The sequence below is a fragment of the Hibiscus syriacus genome, unplaced genomic scaffold, assembly GCF_006381635.1.
Source record: "Hibiscus syriacus cultivar Baekdansim isolate YM2019G1 unplaced genomic scaffold, ASM638163v2 tig00110485_pilon, whole genome shotgun sequence".
Lineage (NCBI taxonomy): Eukaryota > Viridiplantae > Streptophyta > Magnoliopsida > Malvales > Malvaceae > Hibiscus > Hibiscus syriacus.
The window spans coordinates 112856-134891 of NW_024062760.1; the positions used below are offsets into that span (position 1 = coordinate 112856).

The following is a 22036-nucleotide window of genomic DNA, read 5'->3' on the forward strand; positions in this document are numbered from 1 at the left end:
TTTTTACCCACCTAGCATATTAGGCAAATTTTACTCATAGACTTTTATAGTGTTGGGCTTGAGCTGAAGCCCATTAAGACTGCCAAGTGTTAAACAATTCATTTCGATTGGGTTTAGTTTTAGATAAAATTTACACATTAAACAAGTAAACAACACCGCTCCATGACCTCAACAGTATATCTTTTATTTTTGTTTTGTTGTTCAACAGTTTAATTATCCCCTCTTCATGTATCTTCTTTCATTCTTGTCTTCTTTTTAATATTCAGAACCCAGGGTCCAGGCCACTCCTAACCCAGTGGTTCAACTCGCAGTCGAGTCCCTGACTCACTCCTCCCAACAAACACGCCAAGTGAGTCCCTTTTCCCCGTTTTGTTTAGGGTTTATAATGCCGTAATCTCTCTGGGTTTATGGTTTTAGAGGTTTGTTTATTTTCATGGTTCTTTTTTGCAGGTGTCAAGATAAGTTTTTGTTTTGTGGCTAACCCAGAAAGCAAGGGATGGATGTGAGTATAAGCAAACTTGTTTCTTTTATGTTGTAGTATAAATGAGAACAAAAACAGGAGTGATCTTTGTGTTTTTGTCTGTTTGTCATTGGCTTTTTGTTTAAAGAAAAGTGTTTTGATTTGTGGGTTTTTTTTTTCTGTTTTCTCCATTTTTGGTGTTTTAGGAACCTGAAAAGGTGACTGGTACTGTTGATGAGACTCAAATGGATGCCTCAAAGCCAGTTACGGAAGAAGATGAAACTGTTGTTGTTGCTAAGGCTGAAGCTGAGGGTCAAGCTCCTATGGAGGCTGAGACTGGAGCTGGTGAAGGGAAAGGCCAAGTTCAAGTTGAAGAACCTACAAAACTTGAAGATGATGATGGGAAATTGCAGGCTGAGCCGGTCGGTGACAACCCAGATTCAGTGGAACAACAAGTCGTTGAAGACACCGGCAGAACTATCGATGTCGATGATACTGGTGCTCAAAACGAGGAAAAATTAAAGCCTGAGGAAAGTGTTGATGTTGAATTTAAGGATGTTGAGGACAAATCTTTGTTTGAAACTGATACCAAGATGGATGATGCTGGAAATCATGATGATGGCCTCATGCATTCACATGGTAATGGACTTAGTGGAAGCCCCAACTCTGACATGAAACCCCAAGATGATGACCATGGCATTGAAAATGGGGTGCCATTGAAGGATTTTTCTACAGAAAGGGAGATTAATACCCCATTGTCTTTGTCAAATCCTAATCTATGCTTCGACAACTCGGGCTCGGACACTGAGGAGGAGCAAGCAGCTTTTGTGAAGGAAGTTGAAGCTTTTTACAAGGAGAAGAGCCTTGAATTCAAGCACCCTAAGTTTTACAAGGAGGATCTGAATTTGCTAAAGTTAGTATTTCAAGTTCTCGGTTTATGCAAACTGTTTCTTTCTTCGTCGAAGAATGAAAACTTTGTGCTAACCTTTCTTCACTATTGTCCTTTCGACTACAGGTTATGGAGAGCTGTCATTAAATTGGGGGGCTATGAACAGGTTTGCCCCAAGTTCTGAAAACTATCTATGCCAACAATTTCTAACATGCTTCTACAAAGGATGACTGGTTTAATTCAAACAATCTCTAACATGCTTCTACAAAGGATGACTGGTTTAATTCAATGTGAGAAAACTAGAATGGAATAGTATATGAATCTTTTAATTTTTTTGGTAATATATGGTTTTCCTGATTCTGGTTTCCATGTACATGCAGTGTTTGCATGTACAAACTTGTTCTTACCTTGATATTGAATTGTAGCTATTTGGGTTTGATGCAACCGGCAATATGTGATTAGTTTAGTTGTCGTGCCTATTTATGATGATCAAGAAAAATTATTTCATTTATGGTTAAGAATAAGACAGAGTTATGGACTTGCCTGTTAAACCACGCTGTGGACGTTGTAGGTGACCTCATGCAAATTGTGGAGGCAAGTTGGTGAATCATTTAATCCCCCGAAGTACGGTTAAAAGAATAAATCTTCTAGCTCTTATTTTTTAATATAGTTTTGAATAAATTTTGTTAATGAGACGCCTTTATTATTATTATTATTATTTTGATGTAGGACCTGTACTACCGTGTCATGGACATTCCGAATCTTTTATGAGAAGGTTTTGCTCTAATTTATAATTTCTTTTTTAGATTGAAAGAACACATACAATGCGATTTAAGGCCATAACTCCAAGGCCTTTTTTCGTTAACCCAACTTTTGTTTTCTTTATTTGTTAATTTAAAACATGTTTCTCCGGTAATTTAGTTCCATAAATTTATCAGGCACTACTTGAGTATGAAAGGCATAAAATACATGGTGGCATGCTCCCTCACTCAGATGCACCCTTTGTTGAGCCTAATGGAGTTGAAACACAGGTAAATATGTTTTCTGATCAGCTTCAACATTGATATTGTTTGTTGAAGCTGTGTTTTATATTTATCCTATTGTCTTTCATGTAACTTTTATGAGTTCCCACGGTGATCAAGCGAGATTTTGGCCATTAAAGAATGATAATAACTTTACTAAAACAATGTACATCTCGTAATAAAAATTTCCATCATTAATGCAACTGTTGGTGCCTAAGTTGGTAAGAGAAAGAAATAATGGAGCAGGTAGATCTTCCCTAAAAGGTCTGCTTTAATTTTCTTCGTAACACGTGTTCAATCTATCGGAATAGAGATTGTTAAGAAGGGAATAAAAATTTAGGTGCTTTCACAAATCATGGAAAAAAATTGGATATTGTTCAAAGCTGCAAAGGGGTATCCTAATATGTGATTATACTCTGTGCGTGTTTTGACTGCTCTATTGGCTTGTGCAATGATATGATAGATAAGTCCGGTTTGAAATTACAGTGCTAAATGCAGGGTGTCCTTAACACTAATCGTATATATATCCGGTGATTTCTATTATTTTTTTTGTAGGCCGGTAGTAATCAAGCTCCTGGTTCAGGTAGGGCAAAGAGAGATGCCGCTGCTCGTGCCATGCAAAGCTGGCATTCTCAGCGTGTTCTCGATAATGGTGAGGTCTGTCATCCAATCATCAAGGTTTGTGGAGACCTTCTAAGCTATATGCATTTGCAGTGTTGTTTAATCTTTTTTCTGTTTTCCTTTTCGTCTGCCCTGATATTGCCCTTTTTATGCAATGTTTTCGATTTTTCTAGGACAAGACATCTAGTCCGGCACTCAGAAGTGACAGACAAAAGAATTTTGGTATTCCTAATATGCTTGGCCTAGCACATTCAGCTACTACAATGCCCAAAATTGTCTTTATTTATGAGACTCGGTTATTGTCTCAGGTTTATTAAAGCGTAAAAAGCCATCCATCATGGAACCTGGTGCCCGGGTTCCTCAGCTTAAAGCAGCTAAACGACGGTTACGATTGCCAATTACTAGTTCTTATTTTCCCCCTTTTTCATCATGTATATGAAACAATATCTTGACTTTTCAAGGTGCCGAAACTAGGCATTCTTTTGGCAGGTTGGATACTATGGTTGTCGATATTGGAGCCCCAGCTGATTGGGTGAAGGTTAACGTGCAAAAAACAGTAAGTCTTTCTCGTGTTATTCTTAGGTTAATGTGATACAAACTAAGATACATCGCTAATTTGCTATTATTATGCACGACTCTCTCTGCCCCTCACAGGTTGACTGCTATGAGGTATATGCTTTGGTTCCCGGGCTTCTTCGTGAGGAGGTTCGTATATCTTTAGACAATTCTCTGTTCCGCGTCTGTATCTTGCTTTCTAAATTACGTAGAAGAGACTTTTCGTTCTAGACGAAGGGTTTGTTACTTTACTACAATGGAACTTTACTAGGATACCTGTTTCAATGCACAAGTGACATTGTGGTCATTGACCCGAGGGAGTAAGGCTGAAGGAACAATGGGGAAAAAGTTAAGGCCGTTGAAATAAGCCGATATATCATGGTCGACGGTTTAGGTCGTTAGTAGAGTATTAGAGTTCTTAATGTGCTAAGTTTGCATTAGTATAGCCATTATACATGTTCACACGAACATGATCTTTTCGGTAAATTTCCCGGATATCAACTAGCTAAGTAGATTAATCTCGAGATCTCTATCCTTCTCGGTATGATTCGTAATTTAGTACCGAAGAGGATCCCCATGAGAATTGCATTAATTGCTGAATCCATTTTCCTCTTAACTTCATATAGATTGTGTTTGATTTTTGTTGATGGATTACCGTATGTTCTTTAAATGAATCAGGTGCATGTTCAGTCCGATCCAGTCGGACGTTTGGTTATATCCGGTCAACCGAAGCAACTAGATAATCCTTGGGGTGTCACACCCTTCAAAAAGGTTAGTTCGAGTTGATGAAATTTCAATGTAGTGTAGCCATCTATCATTGGTTTCGATATTGTGGCACGATGATCAAGTCTCCGGACAACCGTCTTTTCCTGTGCATTAATGATGCACAATTTGTGTCCAGGTTGTGAGCCTGCCATCAAGAATTGATCCACATCAGACTTCGGCTGTGGTTACCCTGCACGGTCAGTTGTTCGTTCGAGTCCCATACGAGACGTCGCCGGATGTATAAGATTTGATTGTAGGGTTTCATTTTTACCTTAACATTTAGAGATTTGTTTAGCTTGGAATCAATATGACCTCTAATTCTGCAATGCACTTGTTTCTTGATTAGTTTATGTGAATATTGTAGGGTTGCTTGACCTTAACATTTAGAGATTTGTTTGGCGATGTCATACTTTCCTGACGTGATAACATTTGATTAGTTCATTTCTTTTAAAATAATATTTAAAAATTTAAAATATATTTATAAACCATTTTGAATTTTATTTTCTTCTGAAAATTATAGTTGGATTTTTTTTTGGAACTTGAAATCTAAATGAAAATGTAACTTATTCTATAGGCTTTGGATCTCTAGATTTAACGAAGGTCATTTTTTCTATTTAAAAGACGAATTGTCTATATATTACTTAAATAATTTGTCAGAGTATCTAATTTAAAGAAATTTATTTTAATAAATATTTTTTTATTTTAAATATGTAGTTAAAACTATTGATGTACAGGTTTATCTGTAAGTTGATTAGGATCACTATCCAATCAATCGAAGAAAAATATAAAGAAATATTTAATCAGAATTCTATAATTAATCGAGTGATCAAGAATATTTGTATTGTTTCATCTCGTGTGAGTTTGAATTCTGAACATTTATCTCGGAAATGTAATATTTTTCTATCCAATCAAAAAATAGTAACACAATTAAAAGTTTTGGTCAATTTAAAACATTGAACTATAATTTTATCATGTTAAATCAACATTTTTTTAAATAGACACATGAATTGCATTAACTTTAAAAGATATCATGTAGAACAATATAAAATATACATTTAGGAAAATCATCAATAAAATATTTTATGAATATTTTATTGTAAATTAAAATAATGCAATTAAAAGTTTTGTACAATTTAAACTCTAGTTAGTTTTTTTAATTTACAATGTCAGAGTTTAAACTCTAACCTAGGCTTAACGTCTCATCCCGTTAAATCAACAATTAAATGATGCATTTAATGATATAAAAAAATTAAATATTAAATTATAAAAGGTAAAGTATATAAATAGTCCCTGAATTTTTAGGGTGCTTGTATTTTGGTCACAAACTTTTGAAACTTGTAATATAATCATCGAACTTTTAGTTTGTTTTTATTTCTGTCCGTACCGTTACCTCCCGTTAGTTTTTGCTGACGTGGCACTTAACTACTACTCCTCCAGCTATTTCAAATTAGGAATCTCATTGCTTGCGACGCTGTGACAATTTGAATTCCAGCTGTCCCGCTTAGTTCTTTGTTCAAACTATGTTATTGAAGAATTATTGGATAAATGTTGAATAAGCTGTTTTCTGTCTATTGGGTTAACAAATTTCTGGTTTTTGTTCCATTTACTTCTCTTAGTTTGTTGCGTGAGATCTTCTTTACCAAGAAAAATTGATCTTTTCTAGTCTCTTTCAAGCTTGTAGCATGAATTGGCTTTCCCTCCAATTATATGTAAACATATATATTATAGAATGTTTGCTATGGATTAAAGTTCTTTGGTGATGTCCTAATTTATCTGAAAGAAAAAAAGACAATCCAGAGGTGTTGGAGTTGGTGCACCAATGCACTTTCAATACCCAATTCAGTGTCTTGTAGATAGGTAAAGAAACTAAGTAAGAGGTTGATGCGTAGTTTAAATAGTCGTTATTTTATCCTTAATTACTCCTCGTTGTTTAGTTTTTATTGTTGATTTCGGCTTTTCTATTAATTTTTTGTTCATGACATTAGATTCCAGAAACGACACTAAAATGACGAAATTCCGTAGAATTTTTATTTTCAGGAGTCATGATGAGATTAATGAGCATGATTGCATCTGACCTAGCAACTTCTAGAAGATCCAATCGACGTCTTCCATAAGGTTCAATCAACAATATTGAAGACGAACGATTAGCTTCAAATTCGAATTCGAATTTATTTTTATATTTTTTAGGAATTATCATTTAGAACTATCTCTTAAGAATTATTATCTAGAATTATTTCTTATTTATTAATATTTATCTTTTAGGAGTTATTTTTCTTGTATAATTCAAGAATTAATATCTTGATATTTCTACATATTTTTAAGATTTTTAGGAGACTATAAATATTCCATTGGGTTAAGCTAGAAAACATATCTCTCAACTCTCAAACTACTTTGTTCTTTGCGTTCTTTAGCTTAGCTGAATAAAGTTTTCTTTTTTCCTTTTTTACTTTTTTTTTTCAATTTCTTTATTTTTCTTTTAATGTCAAGCATGCTTTCTTTAATGTTTGGCTAGTTTTTCAATAAGGAATGCTGAAGCTGCGACTCAATCCAATCTTGTGAGAATCAAAAAAGGTATGTAATTTCCTTAGATTATTTTCTTGAATTTTCGGCAAACCAAGGAAGATAATCATCCTTTCTTTAATATTTCGACATCTTCAATCCAAGAAGTGCACATTAGCTTTATCGAATTTGAGATCTACAATTGCGGAGGAGTATCGGCTTGTGGCAAGTTCAATTCCCTAAGAACAAACTTAGCGGTGGTCTGCTAAGGGAAATCAAGATCTGATTCAATTCTCATCAAGACACCATAATCCGAGCTCAGGCTTTTCTTATTCCTAAACCAAAATCGGCGTTAACATCAATAGGTGTTGTTAATCCGAACAAGGGATGTATTCTATGGATTAACTTTGTAATATTAGTTCACCAGAGAGAAGTATGTTACAAGGATTGAACCTTGTAATCTATAACCGACAAATATCTAAGGTAAACTCTATTTCAGTGATAAAGACAAGATTGAGGCAAGACAAAGTTGGAGGCTATCTTTCATTAATCATATGTTCTACAATTTATTTTTATCGCTTTATTTATTTAATCTTAGTTTAATTAATTATTCAAAATCCCCATTCTTTTTAATTATTTGTTTTTATAGGTTTTTTGGTTAGAACCAAAATCAAATTAGAAATAGATATTTTCGGAGTCGGATCGACCATTCTTCTCACTATTCTACCTATATTATTTCTTGAGATTAAGAATAATTTATTTGACAAGAAAATGGCGTTTGTCAAATTGATGTCGTTGTCAGGGACTTCGATAATAATTACTAATTAAATTTATTTTTGATTTATGACCTCACCATAAACCTCAAGATTGCTACACAAACGGCATGATAAACGGACCTGCAACAGCAAAGGGCAAAAATGATAAACTACTATTAAGCAAGCATGTGAGCGAAATTCCACAATTAAGCGATGTGCTGAAGAAACAAAAACGGATTTGGCAATAATATCTATTATGTATGTAAGGATAATTGTAATAATCTCTTTATATTTTTTCAATTAAACTTTTATTTTATCAAATAAAAATTATTTATATATAGCTAGGAGCATTTGTATAGCGTAAAATTAAAAACTTTTACACCAATTTAAGATCGTTGGATGATGAGAAGTAAAAGGCTTATATTAATAATAGGAAACAAAAAGATATTCACTAAAAAAACAATGGGTTAATCTCAACCTTTGATTTCCCTTCATCCAACGATCCTAAAAAGGTAGTTTTACACTATATGTAAGCGGATCCAAACCCTATATATATCAAGTCAGTTATGGATTTTTATCCTAAAAAACCGAATAGAATTTTGGGTCATGTGAAGCCTCGTTAAACCTGAGTTAGATTGAGTTATGGGTGGAATAGTATAATACTCGATTCGGGTGACCATAAACGTGACGCAATCCGGTACATGGAGAATCCAGGCAAAGAGTATTGTAATACAGTAAAGAGGATCCTGAGATACATCAAAGGGACCTCAAATGTTGCATTATGTTACGGAGGATCAAACTTACTTATCAATGGGTATGTTGATTCTGACTATGCAGGAGATTTAGACAAAAGCAAATCTACTACAGGATATGTGTTCAAAGTTGCTAGTGGAGCTGTAAGTTGGATTTGCTGTCAGTTGTGGCTATATCCACAATAGAGGCAGAATTTGTAGCAGCTACACAAGCCGGTAAAGAAGCAATATGGTTGAAGATGTTATTGGAGGAGCTTGGGCATAATCAAGAGTATGTCTATCTGTTTTGTGACAGTCAAAGCGCCTTGCATCTAGCAAGGAATCCAACATTTCATTCAAGGACAAAGCACATACGAGTTCAATATCATTTCATTCATGAAAAGGTGGAAGAAGGGACGGTAGATATGCAGAAGATCCATACCAAAGACAATATAGCAGATTTCATGACGAAGGCGATTAATGTTGATAAATTTACTTGATATCGATCCTCTTGTGGCCTGTCAAAAACGTAAGCAACATGATGGTACAAGGTAGAAAGAATGGTGTGAAGATATGATTGTTCCAATCAAATTTTCAAGTGAGAGGTTGTTGAAAATTGATTAAGCAAGTGGCACCGAAAGTGCTACTTATCTCCACCGAATTGTGGAGTAAAAAAGGAAGTTGTTTTTGTTGAAAATGTGCAAGGGTAAAATACCCAATTTAGTCACTTTACTTTTAGGGTATTTACAAGACTAGTCCTTAAGCTTCAAATATAAATACCCTAACCCATTTAGCTTCAAAACCATCCCAAATCATTCTAGCTTTCTCCCAATACTAGAGAATTTAAAAAGTTTTCTTGAGATTTGTTTTCTTCTTTTTATCGAGAGAGAATTGATATTGTTTTCTCCTTGTTAGATCGAGAGAGGTTGTAACTCCTTTTTTCTCATAGTAAAATTCTTCTACTGTTGCCCGTGGTTTTTACCCTATATTATTTAGGGGTTTCTACGTAAAATTTGTGTCTTCTTTATCTTCATTTTGATTTTCTCAAATTATCAGTTGCAATTTGCTCTATCTAATAGTCGTCTTCCGCAACATCTTCTGTTCTTAACACAAGCTTTATATCGAAATCCATGTAAAGCCAAAACCAAAATTCAAATCAGGAGCTATTTGTGAGTCAACTACGGTGTTGAATTTGGAGTAGCGTAACACCTCAGTTCTGAATGTTGAGCAGAAAAATGCAGCAAGTGGTGACGGGTTATTGTTGAATGTTGGCCTACATGGGTGAACAATATTTTTTTAATTGAAAGTGAAAGAACCTAGACTAAATTATAGAGAATAATGTCAAACTACATTACATTTAATTGTAATGTTTATAAATTTTAATTTATTTTGTTGTTAAGTATTTTTCTGCATAATGTGTTTCTTAATTAAAATTTATGGTTGTTGTTAATTAGATAAAACTACATGATATTAAATTTATGTGATGTATTGCATAAATGAAATATGCAAAATCAATTAATCTAAGCTAAAAAAAAAGAAATTAGCGGTGTTTGTATAAAAAAAGGCCGCTATAGATCTGACATTTTGTGACGTTTGTACCAAAAAACGCCGCTATAGATCTGACTTATTGCGGCGTTTGTTCCAAAAACACCACTATAGATATCATCATTTTCGGCGTTTTTGGAATAAACCAAAAATGTCGCTATAAATATCAACTTTTTGCGACGTTTGTTCCAAAAACGCTGTTATAAATATCGACCTTTTACGGCGTTTGTTCCAAAAACGTCGCTATAGATCTTGACCTATTGCGGCATTTTTTGTTCTCAAACGCCGCTACCTTTAGCGACGCTGGTATTGCTGGCGCTTCTTGCGGCGTTTTTCCTATCACCGCAAGTACTTTTAGTCGCGCTTAAAAATACCGCTATATGATTAAAAAATGCCACTAAAGAACAATTTTGCTGTAGTGACTTTTTATTTCCTGTAGTCATGATTGGATTAATGGGCATGACTGCATCCGACCCAACAACTTCTAGAAGATCCAATCAACATCTTTCAGAAGTTCCAGTCAGCAATCTTTAAGACGAACGATTAGCTTCAAATTCGAATTAGAATTTTTTTTTGTTTTTTTAGGAATTATCATTTAGAACTATCTCTTAAGAGTTATTATCTAGAATTATTTCATATTTATTAGGATTTATCTTTTAGGAGTTATTTTTCTTGTATAATTCAAGAATTAATATCTTGATATTTCTACATATTTTTAGGAGACTATAAATATCTCGAGTAAGCCATAAAACATATCTTTCAACTCTCAAACTACTTTGTTCTTTGCTTTCTTTACCTGAATAAAACTTTCTTTTTCCTTTTTCACTTTCTTTATTTTTCTTTTAATGTCAAGCATGATTTCTTTCATGCTTGGCTAATTTTTCAATAAGCTGAATGTTGAAGGTGCGACTCAATCCAATCTCTTGAGAATCGAAAAAGGTAAGTGCATATTTTATTACATATGGGAATAGGGTCAGTTAATTTAATAATTTGGTTAGAATCAAAATCAAATTACAAATAGATATTTTCAGAGTCCCTGTGGATCGACCCTTCTTCTCACTATTCTACCTATATTATTTCTTGAGATTAAGGATAATTTATTTGACAAGAAAATGACGACGTCGTTGCCAGGGACTTCGATAATAGTTACTAATTAAATTTGTTTTTGATTTATTACCTCACCATAAACCTCAAGACTGCTGCATCTGAAACAGCATGATAAACGGACCTGCAACAGCAAAGGGCAAAAATGAAAACTACTATTAACGAACATTATGTAATTGGTCTGCTTCCAGCTGACCAGATTGAGTATACCATCTAAACCCAATAACTTATTCAAGCTGTTTGCCTGCTTGCTTCGAGGAACAGAAGAATCAGCATTCATCTTGATTTCATTTTTCACAATGTGATCATAAAGAGCACCAAGATACTCAGGTAAATCCTTGCCATCGCCTGTTCCTCGGTTGTTTCGGATGAAATCAGACTTGGTCATCTGTATTCAGACGCAACATATAAAATAAATTAGAATAGAATCAAATCAAATCTACAGTAAACTTTGCAAAAATAAAAACATAATCTCATAACTAAGAGGAAAATTCCATATTATTGTCAATGGAATTTAAGCACCACACTGGCTTACGAGACACAATAGATCATAGAGGTTCTTCAAAAGATAAGTGCATGCATAAGCAAGCATGTGAGCGAAATTCCACAATTAAGCGATGTGCTGAAGAAACAAAAACGGATTTGGCAATAATTATCTATTATGTATGTAAGGATAATTGTAATAATCTCTTTATATTTTTTCAATTAAACTCTTATTTTATCAAATACAAATAATATATATAACTAGAATCAATTATATAGCATAAAATTAAAAAGTTTTACACCATTTTAATATCGTTGGACGATGAGAAGTCAAAGGCTGATATTAATAATAGGAAATAAAAAAGATATTCACTAAAAAATACTGGGTTAATCTCAACATTTAATTTCCCCTCATCCAACGGTCCTAAAAGGGTAGTTTTACTCTATATGTAAGTGGATCCTAACTCTATATATATATATATATATAAATATAAATATATCATGTCAGTTACGAATTTTTATCCTAAAAAATCGAGTAGAGTTTTGGGTTATGTGAAGTCTCGTTAAACCTGAGTTAGATTGAGTTATGGGTGGAATGGTATAATACTCGATTAGGGTGACCAGAAATGCGACGCGATCCGATCTATGTTCATCCCTATGTAATATCTAAATTAGGTACAACTTTTCAAATCCTTGGATTTAATTTAATTACATGCTTTTTATGGATTAATACAAAGATAAGTGCCTAAACTATATCTAAAATTATTTTTTGGTGCCTAAAGAATCTTTTGTTAAAAATAGGTGTCTAATGTTTTTCTCCGTTATACTTTTAGGTACATACCGTTAAAAAACCGTTATGTGACACCTATCACATTTATATTTTTTTTATTTTTTAAATAAATATTATTTACAAATACTTTTAAAAAAATTGAACATGACACATGTCACTTAACGTTTATTTAACAGTAAGCATCTAAAAGCGTAATGAAAAATACATTAGCATCTATTTTTAACAAAAAAAAATTTTAGGCACCAAAAGTTAAATTTGTGTATAATTTATGCATTTATTTTTATATCAAGTCTTTTTTTAATAGTGATGAATATAAAGTAGTTTTTCGAAAGATTATTCATTATTTTAACAATGAATGTTCATATACCCCTACTGACGTTGTGGTCGAAGTCGGGACCTTAAGAGATAACAACAATCTCTTAATCACTTAAATTATTTAGTTCGTGTTTAACTATGTGTTTAAATACATTTGAACTGATTAGTTTCAGAATATTATGATAACGCTATTAATCAAATTAAAATTCAATCAGCTAACAACAATCAATTAATCTATTGAAATGAAATATTAAATTCCTTAAATAATTTTAACGTTGTAAGCGAAAAATTGTGTTAAAAGAATTACTCATATAATATTTATAATATCTTATATAAATTACTTGATTAATAAATTAGAACAAGACTCAATAAAGAAACTCAAAACTAACCCCCCAAAAAAACCTATAATAAATTATTATAAAACACCAAGCATTTGTTTCTTTTTTCCCCTCCGTCCACTTGTTCCTTTTTTTTTCCCATTTCCTTTTCTAATATTTTGAGTAAATTATACATTTAGTATCTAAATTATCAATTTTGATTTGTTTTAATACTTAAATTTTTAATTTTTTAAAAATCATACCTAACATTTAGTTTTTATTTCGTACCTAACTGTTAAAAAAACTTAACGGATGATTTGCATGTGACACATTTTTATGAGTAAGTTGCATCATTCATTGCTCAACTATCTTCTCACTACTATTTTGGTCACTAAAGTTTAATTTTTTTAATTTAATTAGTTAACTTTCAAATTACTCCTAATTTAATCACTCTAACTTTTGAATTTAATTTTTTAATTGTATATAAATAAAATAATAATAAAGAATGTCATATCACAAAATTATTAATAAAATAAGAGTTATTAAAATAGGAAGAATTTGAAAGTTGAGTAGTTAAATTGAAGATTTTTAAACTTTAATACCAAAATAAGGGTGAGAAGATAGTTGTGATGAATGATGTAATTTATACATAAAAAAAGCAGTGCCGTTGAATTTTTAACCTGAAACAAAATTTAAAAGTTAAGTATGATTTTGAAACAATTAAAAAATTTAGTACTAAAACAGAATAAAAATGATAGTTTATATACTAAATGTGTAATTTACCCTAATACGTTTATTAGCAAATGTCCCCAAAACTACCTTAATTCTACTTCCTACATTAATTTTTAATTTTATTTCCCCTTTCGTCTGATATAATCAATGATTAACGTAAAAGGCAAATGACGCACCAACAACCGTTTTCATTTCTCACCATAAAGCTTTTAAGTTGGTTTTTAAAATATTATTTGATAATTAAAAAATAATTTTAAGGTTTAAAATATCAAGATTAATATAAAAATAAATACTCTAAAAATAGTAGTTAAAATATTTTATAAATATTTTTTTAAGATTTAATTACACGTACCCACATGCTTAAATTTAAAGAAAATAAAAAAAGATAAGTAATTAGCCATTATTAAATTGGATTTTAATTATTATTTGGTTCTTATCATTAGGCCTGTAAATGAACTGAACGTTCAGCGAACCGTTCATGAACCGTGCGGCGGGAAGTTCGTTTATGTGCGTTTATTTATTAAATAAACGAACATGAACAAGATTTTGTGTTCGTTTAATTAAATGAACGAACATGAACATAGGTCTCGTTCGTTCATTTACGTTCGTGAACGTTCGGTTATATTCGTTCGGTTATGTTCGTTTATGTTCGTTCGATTATGTTCGTTTATGTTCTTTCATTTATGTTTAACCCAATCTTCTTAAATCAATTTTGGTGACCAATTTGTAAGTATCTTAAAAATATTAATTAATCTGATATTCTGATGACCAACTCTATAATTAACCCAATTTATTTGGAAACGATCGCTGAAAGCTTCAAAACAATTTATATTATAATGCAATCTGAAGTTTTACAGGTTTGTTTTCATCTCTTTCTCTGTTTTATTTGGCTTAATAGTTGATATGTAAAGTTATTGCGGGTATCATTACATCTAAAACTCAAGAAAACATCATACTTCTTTCTAGAAATAGATGAGAAGATAAAGGTAACAATCGGAAGTATATGAGCATCAGTAAAGAGAAAAATATATAGAATTTACCAGAAAACAAAACAAAGGTTTCTATGCAATTTCTGAAAAAGAGTGTAATAGCGGAAGTAATGGGTTTTACAGGAAGAACCCATTAATAAGTAGAAAAAACACTTTGACAATGAACTTTTGTTTTCATAGTTCTTGTGTGACCTTTAGTTGTTGAGCACACTTTAGGTACGTTAAAATTTTGAATGGTTGTTTAGCAATAATATCAGTTACGATATGTAGCATCGAAGGGATTTCGGATCTATGTTATTGTCTTGTAGTCCAATTTGTACCTTTCGAAATCTTCATGCTGTTAAATTTTCTACTCTGCCAATGGAAATGACCATTATTAACAAACCTCACTAAATTCTGACATTAATGTCACAAAACTTTTAGCCGGCAAATTTATTAGAATAACGTAGTGTAAAATGATTGTTCATATGTAATCATGGACCACTAAGATAAATGTTATAGATTTAAATTAAAGTCGTGTGAATCATTTAATATTTTTAAAAGATTGATCGAAATATTTGATATCTTCAAACATTTCATCACTGTTAATCAATTCTTACGCTATTTATCACTGTAGATTTGGTTGATTTGCATTGTCGACTATTTTTCATGAAAGAACAATGGAAGGTAGGGTCTCCAACGTTGATGTTCGTTTATGTTCGTGTTCATTTATGTTCATGTTCGTTTATGTTCGTGTTCGTTTATGTTCGTTTATTTATTAAATGAACGAACATGAACAAGTTATATTCCTTAATAAACGAACATGAACAAAAAAAATTTTGTTCGTTTATGTTCGTGTTCGTTTATGTTCGTCTATTTATTAAATGAACGAACATGAACATACCTCCGTTCGTGTGCGTTCGGTTTATTTACAGGCCTACTTATCATGACAAATTAATAAAGGTCATCAGTGGATGCAATCATCACAAGTACTACTATTTCTTTAAGGACATTTGTAATAATATTATTTTATTATTATTATTGTTACCATCATTGTTATTGTTACTATTTAAAGTTTTTTTTTCATCATTCACAATTTAAATATCAAACTTAATTATTGTTAATTATTAAAAATCTTTACTGATTTTTTATTATAAAAGCATTAATATTTTTTTAAAAGATCTCTTTAGATTTAAATGACATTCATTTAGATACTCTTTATTATTTTAAATTTTTTGATTTAGTATTAATAGATACTCACAATTATTGAAGATATGTTCATTAAGTTATGATTTAAATGACAAGACACTATTGTTATATTTTTTTATGTTAATATTAATAATATTTATTTAGTGACGAATACAAAAAAAATTATTGAGTGGATCAAAATAAATATAAGAAAAAATTTAATTATCGCTAGTTAGCATTCTAAAATAAAAATTTTTTATCCTAAAATGAAAACATTGGAACCCTAAATACTCTAGGAAACAAGGATCAAAATGACTATTCAGTTAAACATTAAATGTATTTTTATCCTAAAATGAAACGTTAAGAGCTAAAATACTAAAAAAACAAAATAGATGTCAAAATAATTATTTTGATAAATATTAGAAACTAGTTTTGACATTATACCTAAAATATTATCTATGCATAATTTGTATAATTTTAATTTAAAAATATAATAACTATATATTTAAAATGAATCTAGAAAATATATTAACTAGACCAATATAATTTTAAATTATATCATTTAGAAACATAATTTATACATACTTTTATTTAAATTATATATAGTTAATAAAAAAAACTATATATATTGATATTTTTGGGCACGGGGTGTGTCATGGCCTAAGTAGGCCCACCCCTAGATAGGCAACTATATTAAATTATGTTTATTTATATATATTATTTATTAGAGTATTTTAATTAATATTTAATATTTTTATATGATTTTTAGTCTTAAAGGATTAATTTGTGTATTTTGATAATCTTATAAGAAATATTTAATTTATGTAATTACTTTATTTTTATAATTTTTTTTGTAGACTCTTCGTATATCTTTTCTTTAGTTAATAAAATTAACAATTAATATTAGTTAAAATACAAAAATAACTTTTTTATATCATATAATTGATGGGCGACCTTTTATTTCTTATTTTTATTATTAAATAAAATTTTAAGATTTTTAAATTTAAATAGCTAAATATAAGTCGTTATATTGAGATGAACCGCTATATTTTTTAAAATAAGATTAAACGTTTTATTCTTGATATTATTATAAAAAGGGTAAATTATATTGAGAGTGTCATTTTCATGTTATAACCACTAATTTTGATGTATTATACTATTAATTCGTATTGATTACTACATGTACCCAATATAAGAGTGATCATCAAAATTCAGTTTATTTTCATTTATAAACATCAAAATTTGAACACTTATTGTTAATTAAAGTAAGGCCATTTGATTATTAGTAGAGCATTATTTTTATAATTATTTTATATATTTAAATAATAAATTAAATATAATAATTTCATAAAATAAAAAAATAAAAACTCCCTCCACCAAAACGTCAAAGGACATTGAAAAATACTAATGATCCTTTTTAATTTTCAAACTCACCAGACCTCTCTATTTGTCTTTTTCATGCATCAAATCAGACATTATTTCGTGAAAAATAATAAAATTTGAGACATCGAATCTAATTTTTTATCATAGTTTTTTTATTAATTAAGTGAAAATGCCAGAAGATTCTGATCTGTACGTTTTATTTTTGGACTGTTCCTAATCACCACTTCTTGATTCTTCAAAGGTCACTATACCATTGATAAAACAAATTTCACATAATGATCCAAATGTTATATTGTTATATAAATTTATTATTGATTAAATATATTATAATCAATTCATGGATAAAGAACGTAAATGATATCCGACTATAGAATATTATTTTATAAATCTTTCAATTATTAAAAAATTAAATTATTGGATTATTTAGAATTAGAATAAAACTGATAGAATTTATAATCGTTAATTATTAAAATAGAACACTAACTAACAGTTTGACGACTAATGTGAGTTTACCTTTTTTTTCTAAAATATAAATAGAATCCAAAATAAATCATTCAATCTCTTGATTTTTTATTACATAAATTATTCATCTTTCTTAATATCAAATTTTATGTTCAAATATTGAATTATTGACTCTAATTAAGTTATTAATCAATTAATAATGAATAATTTAATGAAAAATATGAATATATACAATATTTATATAACTTTCATGTTAGCTTTCTCTCTTTTCTTTACCTTCGCTCTCTTGCTCACTTGTTGATGATGATGATCACTTGCCCCTTTTTTTTACAATAAAAAAAATCACAAAATGAATAAAATAAACTAAACCTCCTCAGCCCAATCACCAAGCACCACTTTTTTATTTGATTCCAAAGGCTGATGACAGTCTGTTGTGGCTTTTTTTTACATCTGATGATTCTTGAAACTCTTTTTATCACCCTGTTTTCTGCTCTTGTTTCCTGCTTTACTTCCCTAGGTAAACTTTAGCTATTCTTTTTTTGGTTTTATAGTCGATTTATAAATCTGGGTTTCTAGTGTTCTCTCTCTTTTAGTACATAAACAACAGAAAAATAGTTTTTTTTTCATGGTGTTTTGAAAATTGTGATCTGATATGCTCTTCAGATGCTGCTTCTGGCACTGGGTTTAGTTATTTTTTTGGATCCATGATCTGGGTTTGCTTTGTTTATGTTTCAGGGTACTTGGTTAAGTGTCACTATTGATTAGATTTTGGGATTTTTTTTTGTTTTTCTGGGTAAAAAAGGATGAGTGGAGCTGTGCTTGTAGCTGTTGCTGCAGCTATTGGTAATTTGTTGCAAGGATGGGATAATGCTACCATTGCAGGTGAATTCAGTGCTTTCAAGAATTGTTATATGCATCTAGTTCAAGTTGATCACAGTTCAAATTAATATGATCAGCTTTCTTATGTCAAAGATCTATGGTGAATTTGAGTTCCTAATTGAATTGGTGGGGTTTTTGCTATTTTCCCTACTTGGGATGTAAATGGTGTTTTTCCATCTCTTTGGATTTGATTAATTGGTTATCATCTTTGGTTTAATAAACTGCTGCTATATTTATATAGTTCGACATCGAAAATTCGGTCTTTTGGACTAAAATGATAACTTTCATATGTCGAAGATCTATGGTGAATTCGAGTTGTTGATCTGGTTTTCCTTTCCTCCATGATTAATATACACAGTCCTCTACTTAAATCTTAAAGGTGTTTTCCCATCTCTTTAGATTGATTAATTGGCTATCATCGGTTTCATGAAATCGATATATGAATGTAGTTCGACATCGAAAATTCAGTCTTTTGGACTAATTAGATCTATCGTGATTTTGAGTCGATGATCGAATTAGATTGATTTGGGAGGGGTTCTTTCCTTAATGATTAACATATGTAGTTCCTGTGTTTTCCTGTCTCTTTAGATTGATTAGTTTGTTATCCTCATTGGTTTCACGAACTACTATATATATTATGTAGTTCAATACCGAAAATTTATATATATTATGTAGTTCAATACCGAAAATTCAGTCTTTTGGACTATGATAATAGCTTTTATATGTCAAAGATCCATGGTAAATTCGAGTTGATGACTAATTGGATTGATGGGGTTCTTCTTTACTTCTATGTAAAAGGTGTTTTTCTATCTCTTTAGATTGATTAATTAGTTATGCTCTTTGTGTTTCGCGTTGCAGGCGCTGTTCTATACATAAAGAGAGAGTTTAAATTGGAAAGCGATCCGACTATAGAAGGTCTGATTGTAGCCATGTCTCTTATAGGAGCCACATGCATTACTACATGCTCAGGAGGAATATCGGACTGGCTAGGCCGCCGCCTGATGCTAATAATCTCGTCCGTTCTTTATTGTCTTAGTGGTCTTGTAATGTTATGGTCTCCTAATGTTTATATCTTGCTATTGGCAAGACTTTTGGATGGATTTGGGGTTGGTTTAGCAGTAACTCTGGTCCCGGTTTACATATCCGAGACCGCACCGCCTGAAATAAGGGGATTGTTGAACACCCTTCCGCAGTTCACTGGTTCTATTGGAATGTTTTTATCATATTGCATGGTTTTTGGAATGTCGTTAACAGACTTACCTAATTGGAGAATGATGCTTGGAGTTCTTTCTATTCCATCTCTTATATATTTTGCATTAACTGTTTTCTTCTTGCCCGAGTCACCAAGATGGCTGGTAAGTAAAGGGCGAATGAGCGAGGCGAAAAAAGTTTTGCAGAGACTACGTGGCAGGGAAGATGTTGCTGGTTAGTTATCCGCAGTCGCTCTTTTCTTAGTAACTGATGCATGGTGTAATTTTGAGAGACTCTTTCGTTTTATCAGAGTTTTAAATTACAATTACTTCTCACCGTGGGGCTGCAATATGATGAGTAATGATGTATCTTGCGGACGGTATTGATATTATTTGAAATGAACAGGTGAGATGGCATTGCTAGTTGAGGGACTTGGTGTTGGAGGTGAAACATCGATAGAGGAGTACATAATTGGTCCAGCCAACGAGGACATCGAGGACCAAGATATATCTGATGATAAAGATCAAATCAAGTTATATGGACCCGAACAAGGTCTTTCCTGGGTAGCCAGACCTTTCACTGGACAGAGTACTCTAGGTGCTGTGTCTCGGCATGGAAGCTTAGCTTCTCAGAGTGCTCTTGGTCTCGTGGATCCTCTTGTTACCCTCTTTGGAAGTGTCCATGAGAAAGTTCCGGAAACAGGAAGTATGCGTAGTGCACTTTTTCCGCACTTTGGTAGCATGTTCAGCGTTGGAGGTAATCAAGCTAGAAACGAAGACTGGGATGACGATGTTGTTCCTAGAGAGGGAGAGGACTACCAATCTGATGGTGGAGGCGGTGATTCCGATGACAATTTGCACAGTCCTTTAATCTCCCGGCAAACAACCAGTTTGGACAAGGACATAGTTCCGGCTGCCCATGGAACTCTTACAAGCCTAAGACATGGTAGTCTAATGCAATCAACTACCGGAGAACAAGTTGGTAGCATGGGTATTGGTGGTGGTTGGCAGATAGCATGGCAATTGTCTGAAAAAGAAGGTCCGGATGGGAAAAAGCAAGGCGGATTTAAAAGAATTTATTTACACCCATCGGGTACACCTGGATCGATGCGTGGATCACTAGTTTCTCTTCCTGGTGCTGAAGCCCCTGAAGACAGCGAGTACGTCCAAGCTGTTGCCTTGGTGAGTGAACCAGCTCTTTATTCCACTGAGCTTATGAAGCAACATCCACTTGGACCAGCTATGGTTCATCCGGCTGAAGCTGCAAAGGGACCAAGTTGGAAGGATCTCTTTGAACCGGGAGTCAAGCACGCTTTAGCAGTAGGGGTCGGAATTCAATTACTTCAGCAGGTATGTAGAGAACCTAACCATAATCATCCCTCTCTCTTCAAACAATACAGTCTCAGGTTATTGAGGATCGTTCTTAATTCCTTCCTTTTCAAAATGCAGTTTTCCGGTATAAATGGAGTGCTATACTATACTCCCCAAATTCTTGAGCAGGCAGGAGTCGGAGTTCTTCTTTCGAACTTGGGCATCAGTTCATCTTCTACATCTCTGCTTATCAGTGGAATTACGACCCTATTGATGCTTCCGTGTATTGCAGTTGCTATGCGGCTTATGGATGTTGCCGGTAGAAGGTATGTTTTGTTCCTTTTTTGGGTTTCACAACTGCTATTTTGTGATGTCATTATCCATTGCCATGCCAGTATTGCAGAAATTCGTTTAATTTGAAGTTGTGAAGAAATTCAACATTGGCATGACGCTTCATAAATTTTCCTTCCGTGTTGTTATTACTTGATCTGTTCTCATTCGTAAATCATTGTTGCAGGAGCTTGCTGCTCACCACAATCCCGGTCCTGATAACATCTCTTGTTATCTTAGTCATCGGGAGCGTCGTGGAAATGGGGAACATTGTGCACGCAGCGATCTCGACCTTTAGTGTTGTTCTATACTTCTGTTTCTTCGTCATGGGATTCGGGCCTATCCCGAACATACTCTGTGCTGAGATCTTTCCGACGCGAGTTCGTGGCCTATGCATCGCTATATGTGCCCTTGCGTTCTGGATTTGCGACATCATCGTCACGTGTTCACTCCCGGTGCTGCTCAAATTGATAGGTTTAGCCGGTGTCTTCGGGATGTACACAGTCGTATGTGTTATATCATGGGTGTTTGTGTTCTTAAAAGTACCCGAAACCAAAGGCATGCCCCTTGAAGTCGTTACAGAGTTCTTTTCCGTTGGTGCAAAGCAAGCTTCAGCTGCCAAGAACAACTGAGTTTGGTTAAATATTTGGTGGATATTTTGAAAGTTTTGACGACTGATGTTCAAATTTATTGGCAAAGTAGGCAGTTTGATTTATGTTGAAAAGGATCTTAAAAATACTTT

At 32.3% G+C, this 22036-nt stretch overlaps 2 protein-coding genes across 3 annotated transcripts; both read left to right on the forward strand.

The window, feature by feature from the left end:
* The first annotated feature begins 232 nt into the window (after positions 1–232).
* LOC120129342 (AT-rich interactive domain-containing protein 5-like) lies at positions 233–4662 on the forward strand. 2 transcript variants are annotated; one of them, XM_039146860.1, is made up of 14 exons: positions 233–349; positions 451–502; positions 667–1373; positions 1476–1515; positions 1921–1973; positions 2079–2124; positions 2288–2380; positions 2927–3049; positions 3166–3214; positions 3301–3376; positions 3467–3548; positions 3647–3697; positions 4226–4318; positions 4449–4662. In XM_039146860.1, the coding sequence occupies exons 2-14, from the start codon at positions 497–499 to the stop codon at positions 4554–4556; spliced, it is 1527 nt and encodes a 508-aa protein (XP_039002791.1). In that variant the 5' UTR covers positions 233–349; positions 451–496; the 3' UTR covers positions 4557–4662. The 2 variants fall into 2 exon arrangements, with proteins under 2 accessions (XP_039002791.1, XP_039002792.1); XM_039146861.1 differs by having other exon boundaries at positions 2927–3028.
* Positions 4663–18319: 13657 nt separating this feature from the next.
* Positions 18320–22003, forward strand: LOC120129375 (monosaccharide-sensing protein 2-like). Its single transcript, XM_039146894.1, has 5 exons — positions 18320–18466; positions 19322–19888; positions 20060–21003; positions 21103–21290; positions 21482–22003. Exons 1-5 carry the CDS (start codon positions 18388–18390, stop codon positions 21924–21926), a joined length of 2223 nt encoding a protein of 740 aa, XP_039002825.1. The 5' UTR covers positions 18320–18387; the 3' UTR covers positions 21927–22003.
* The last annotated feature ends 33 nt before the right edge of the window (positions 22004–22036 follow it).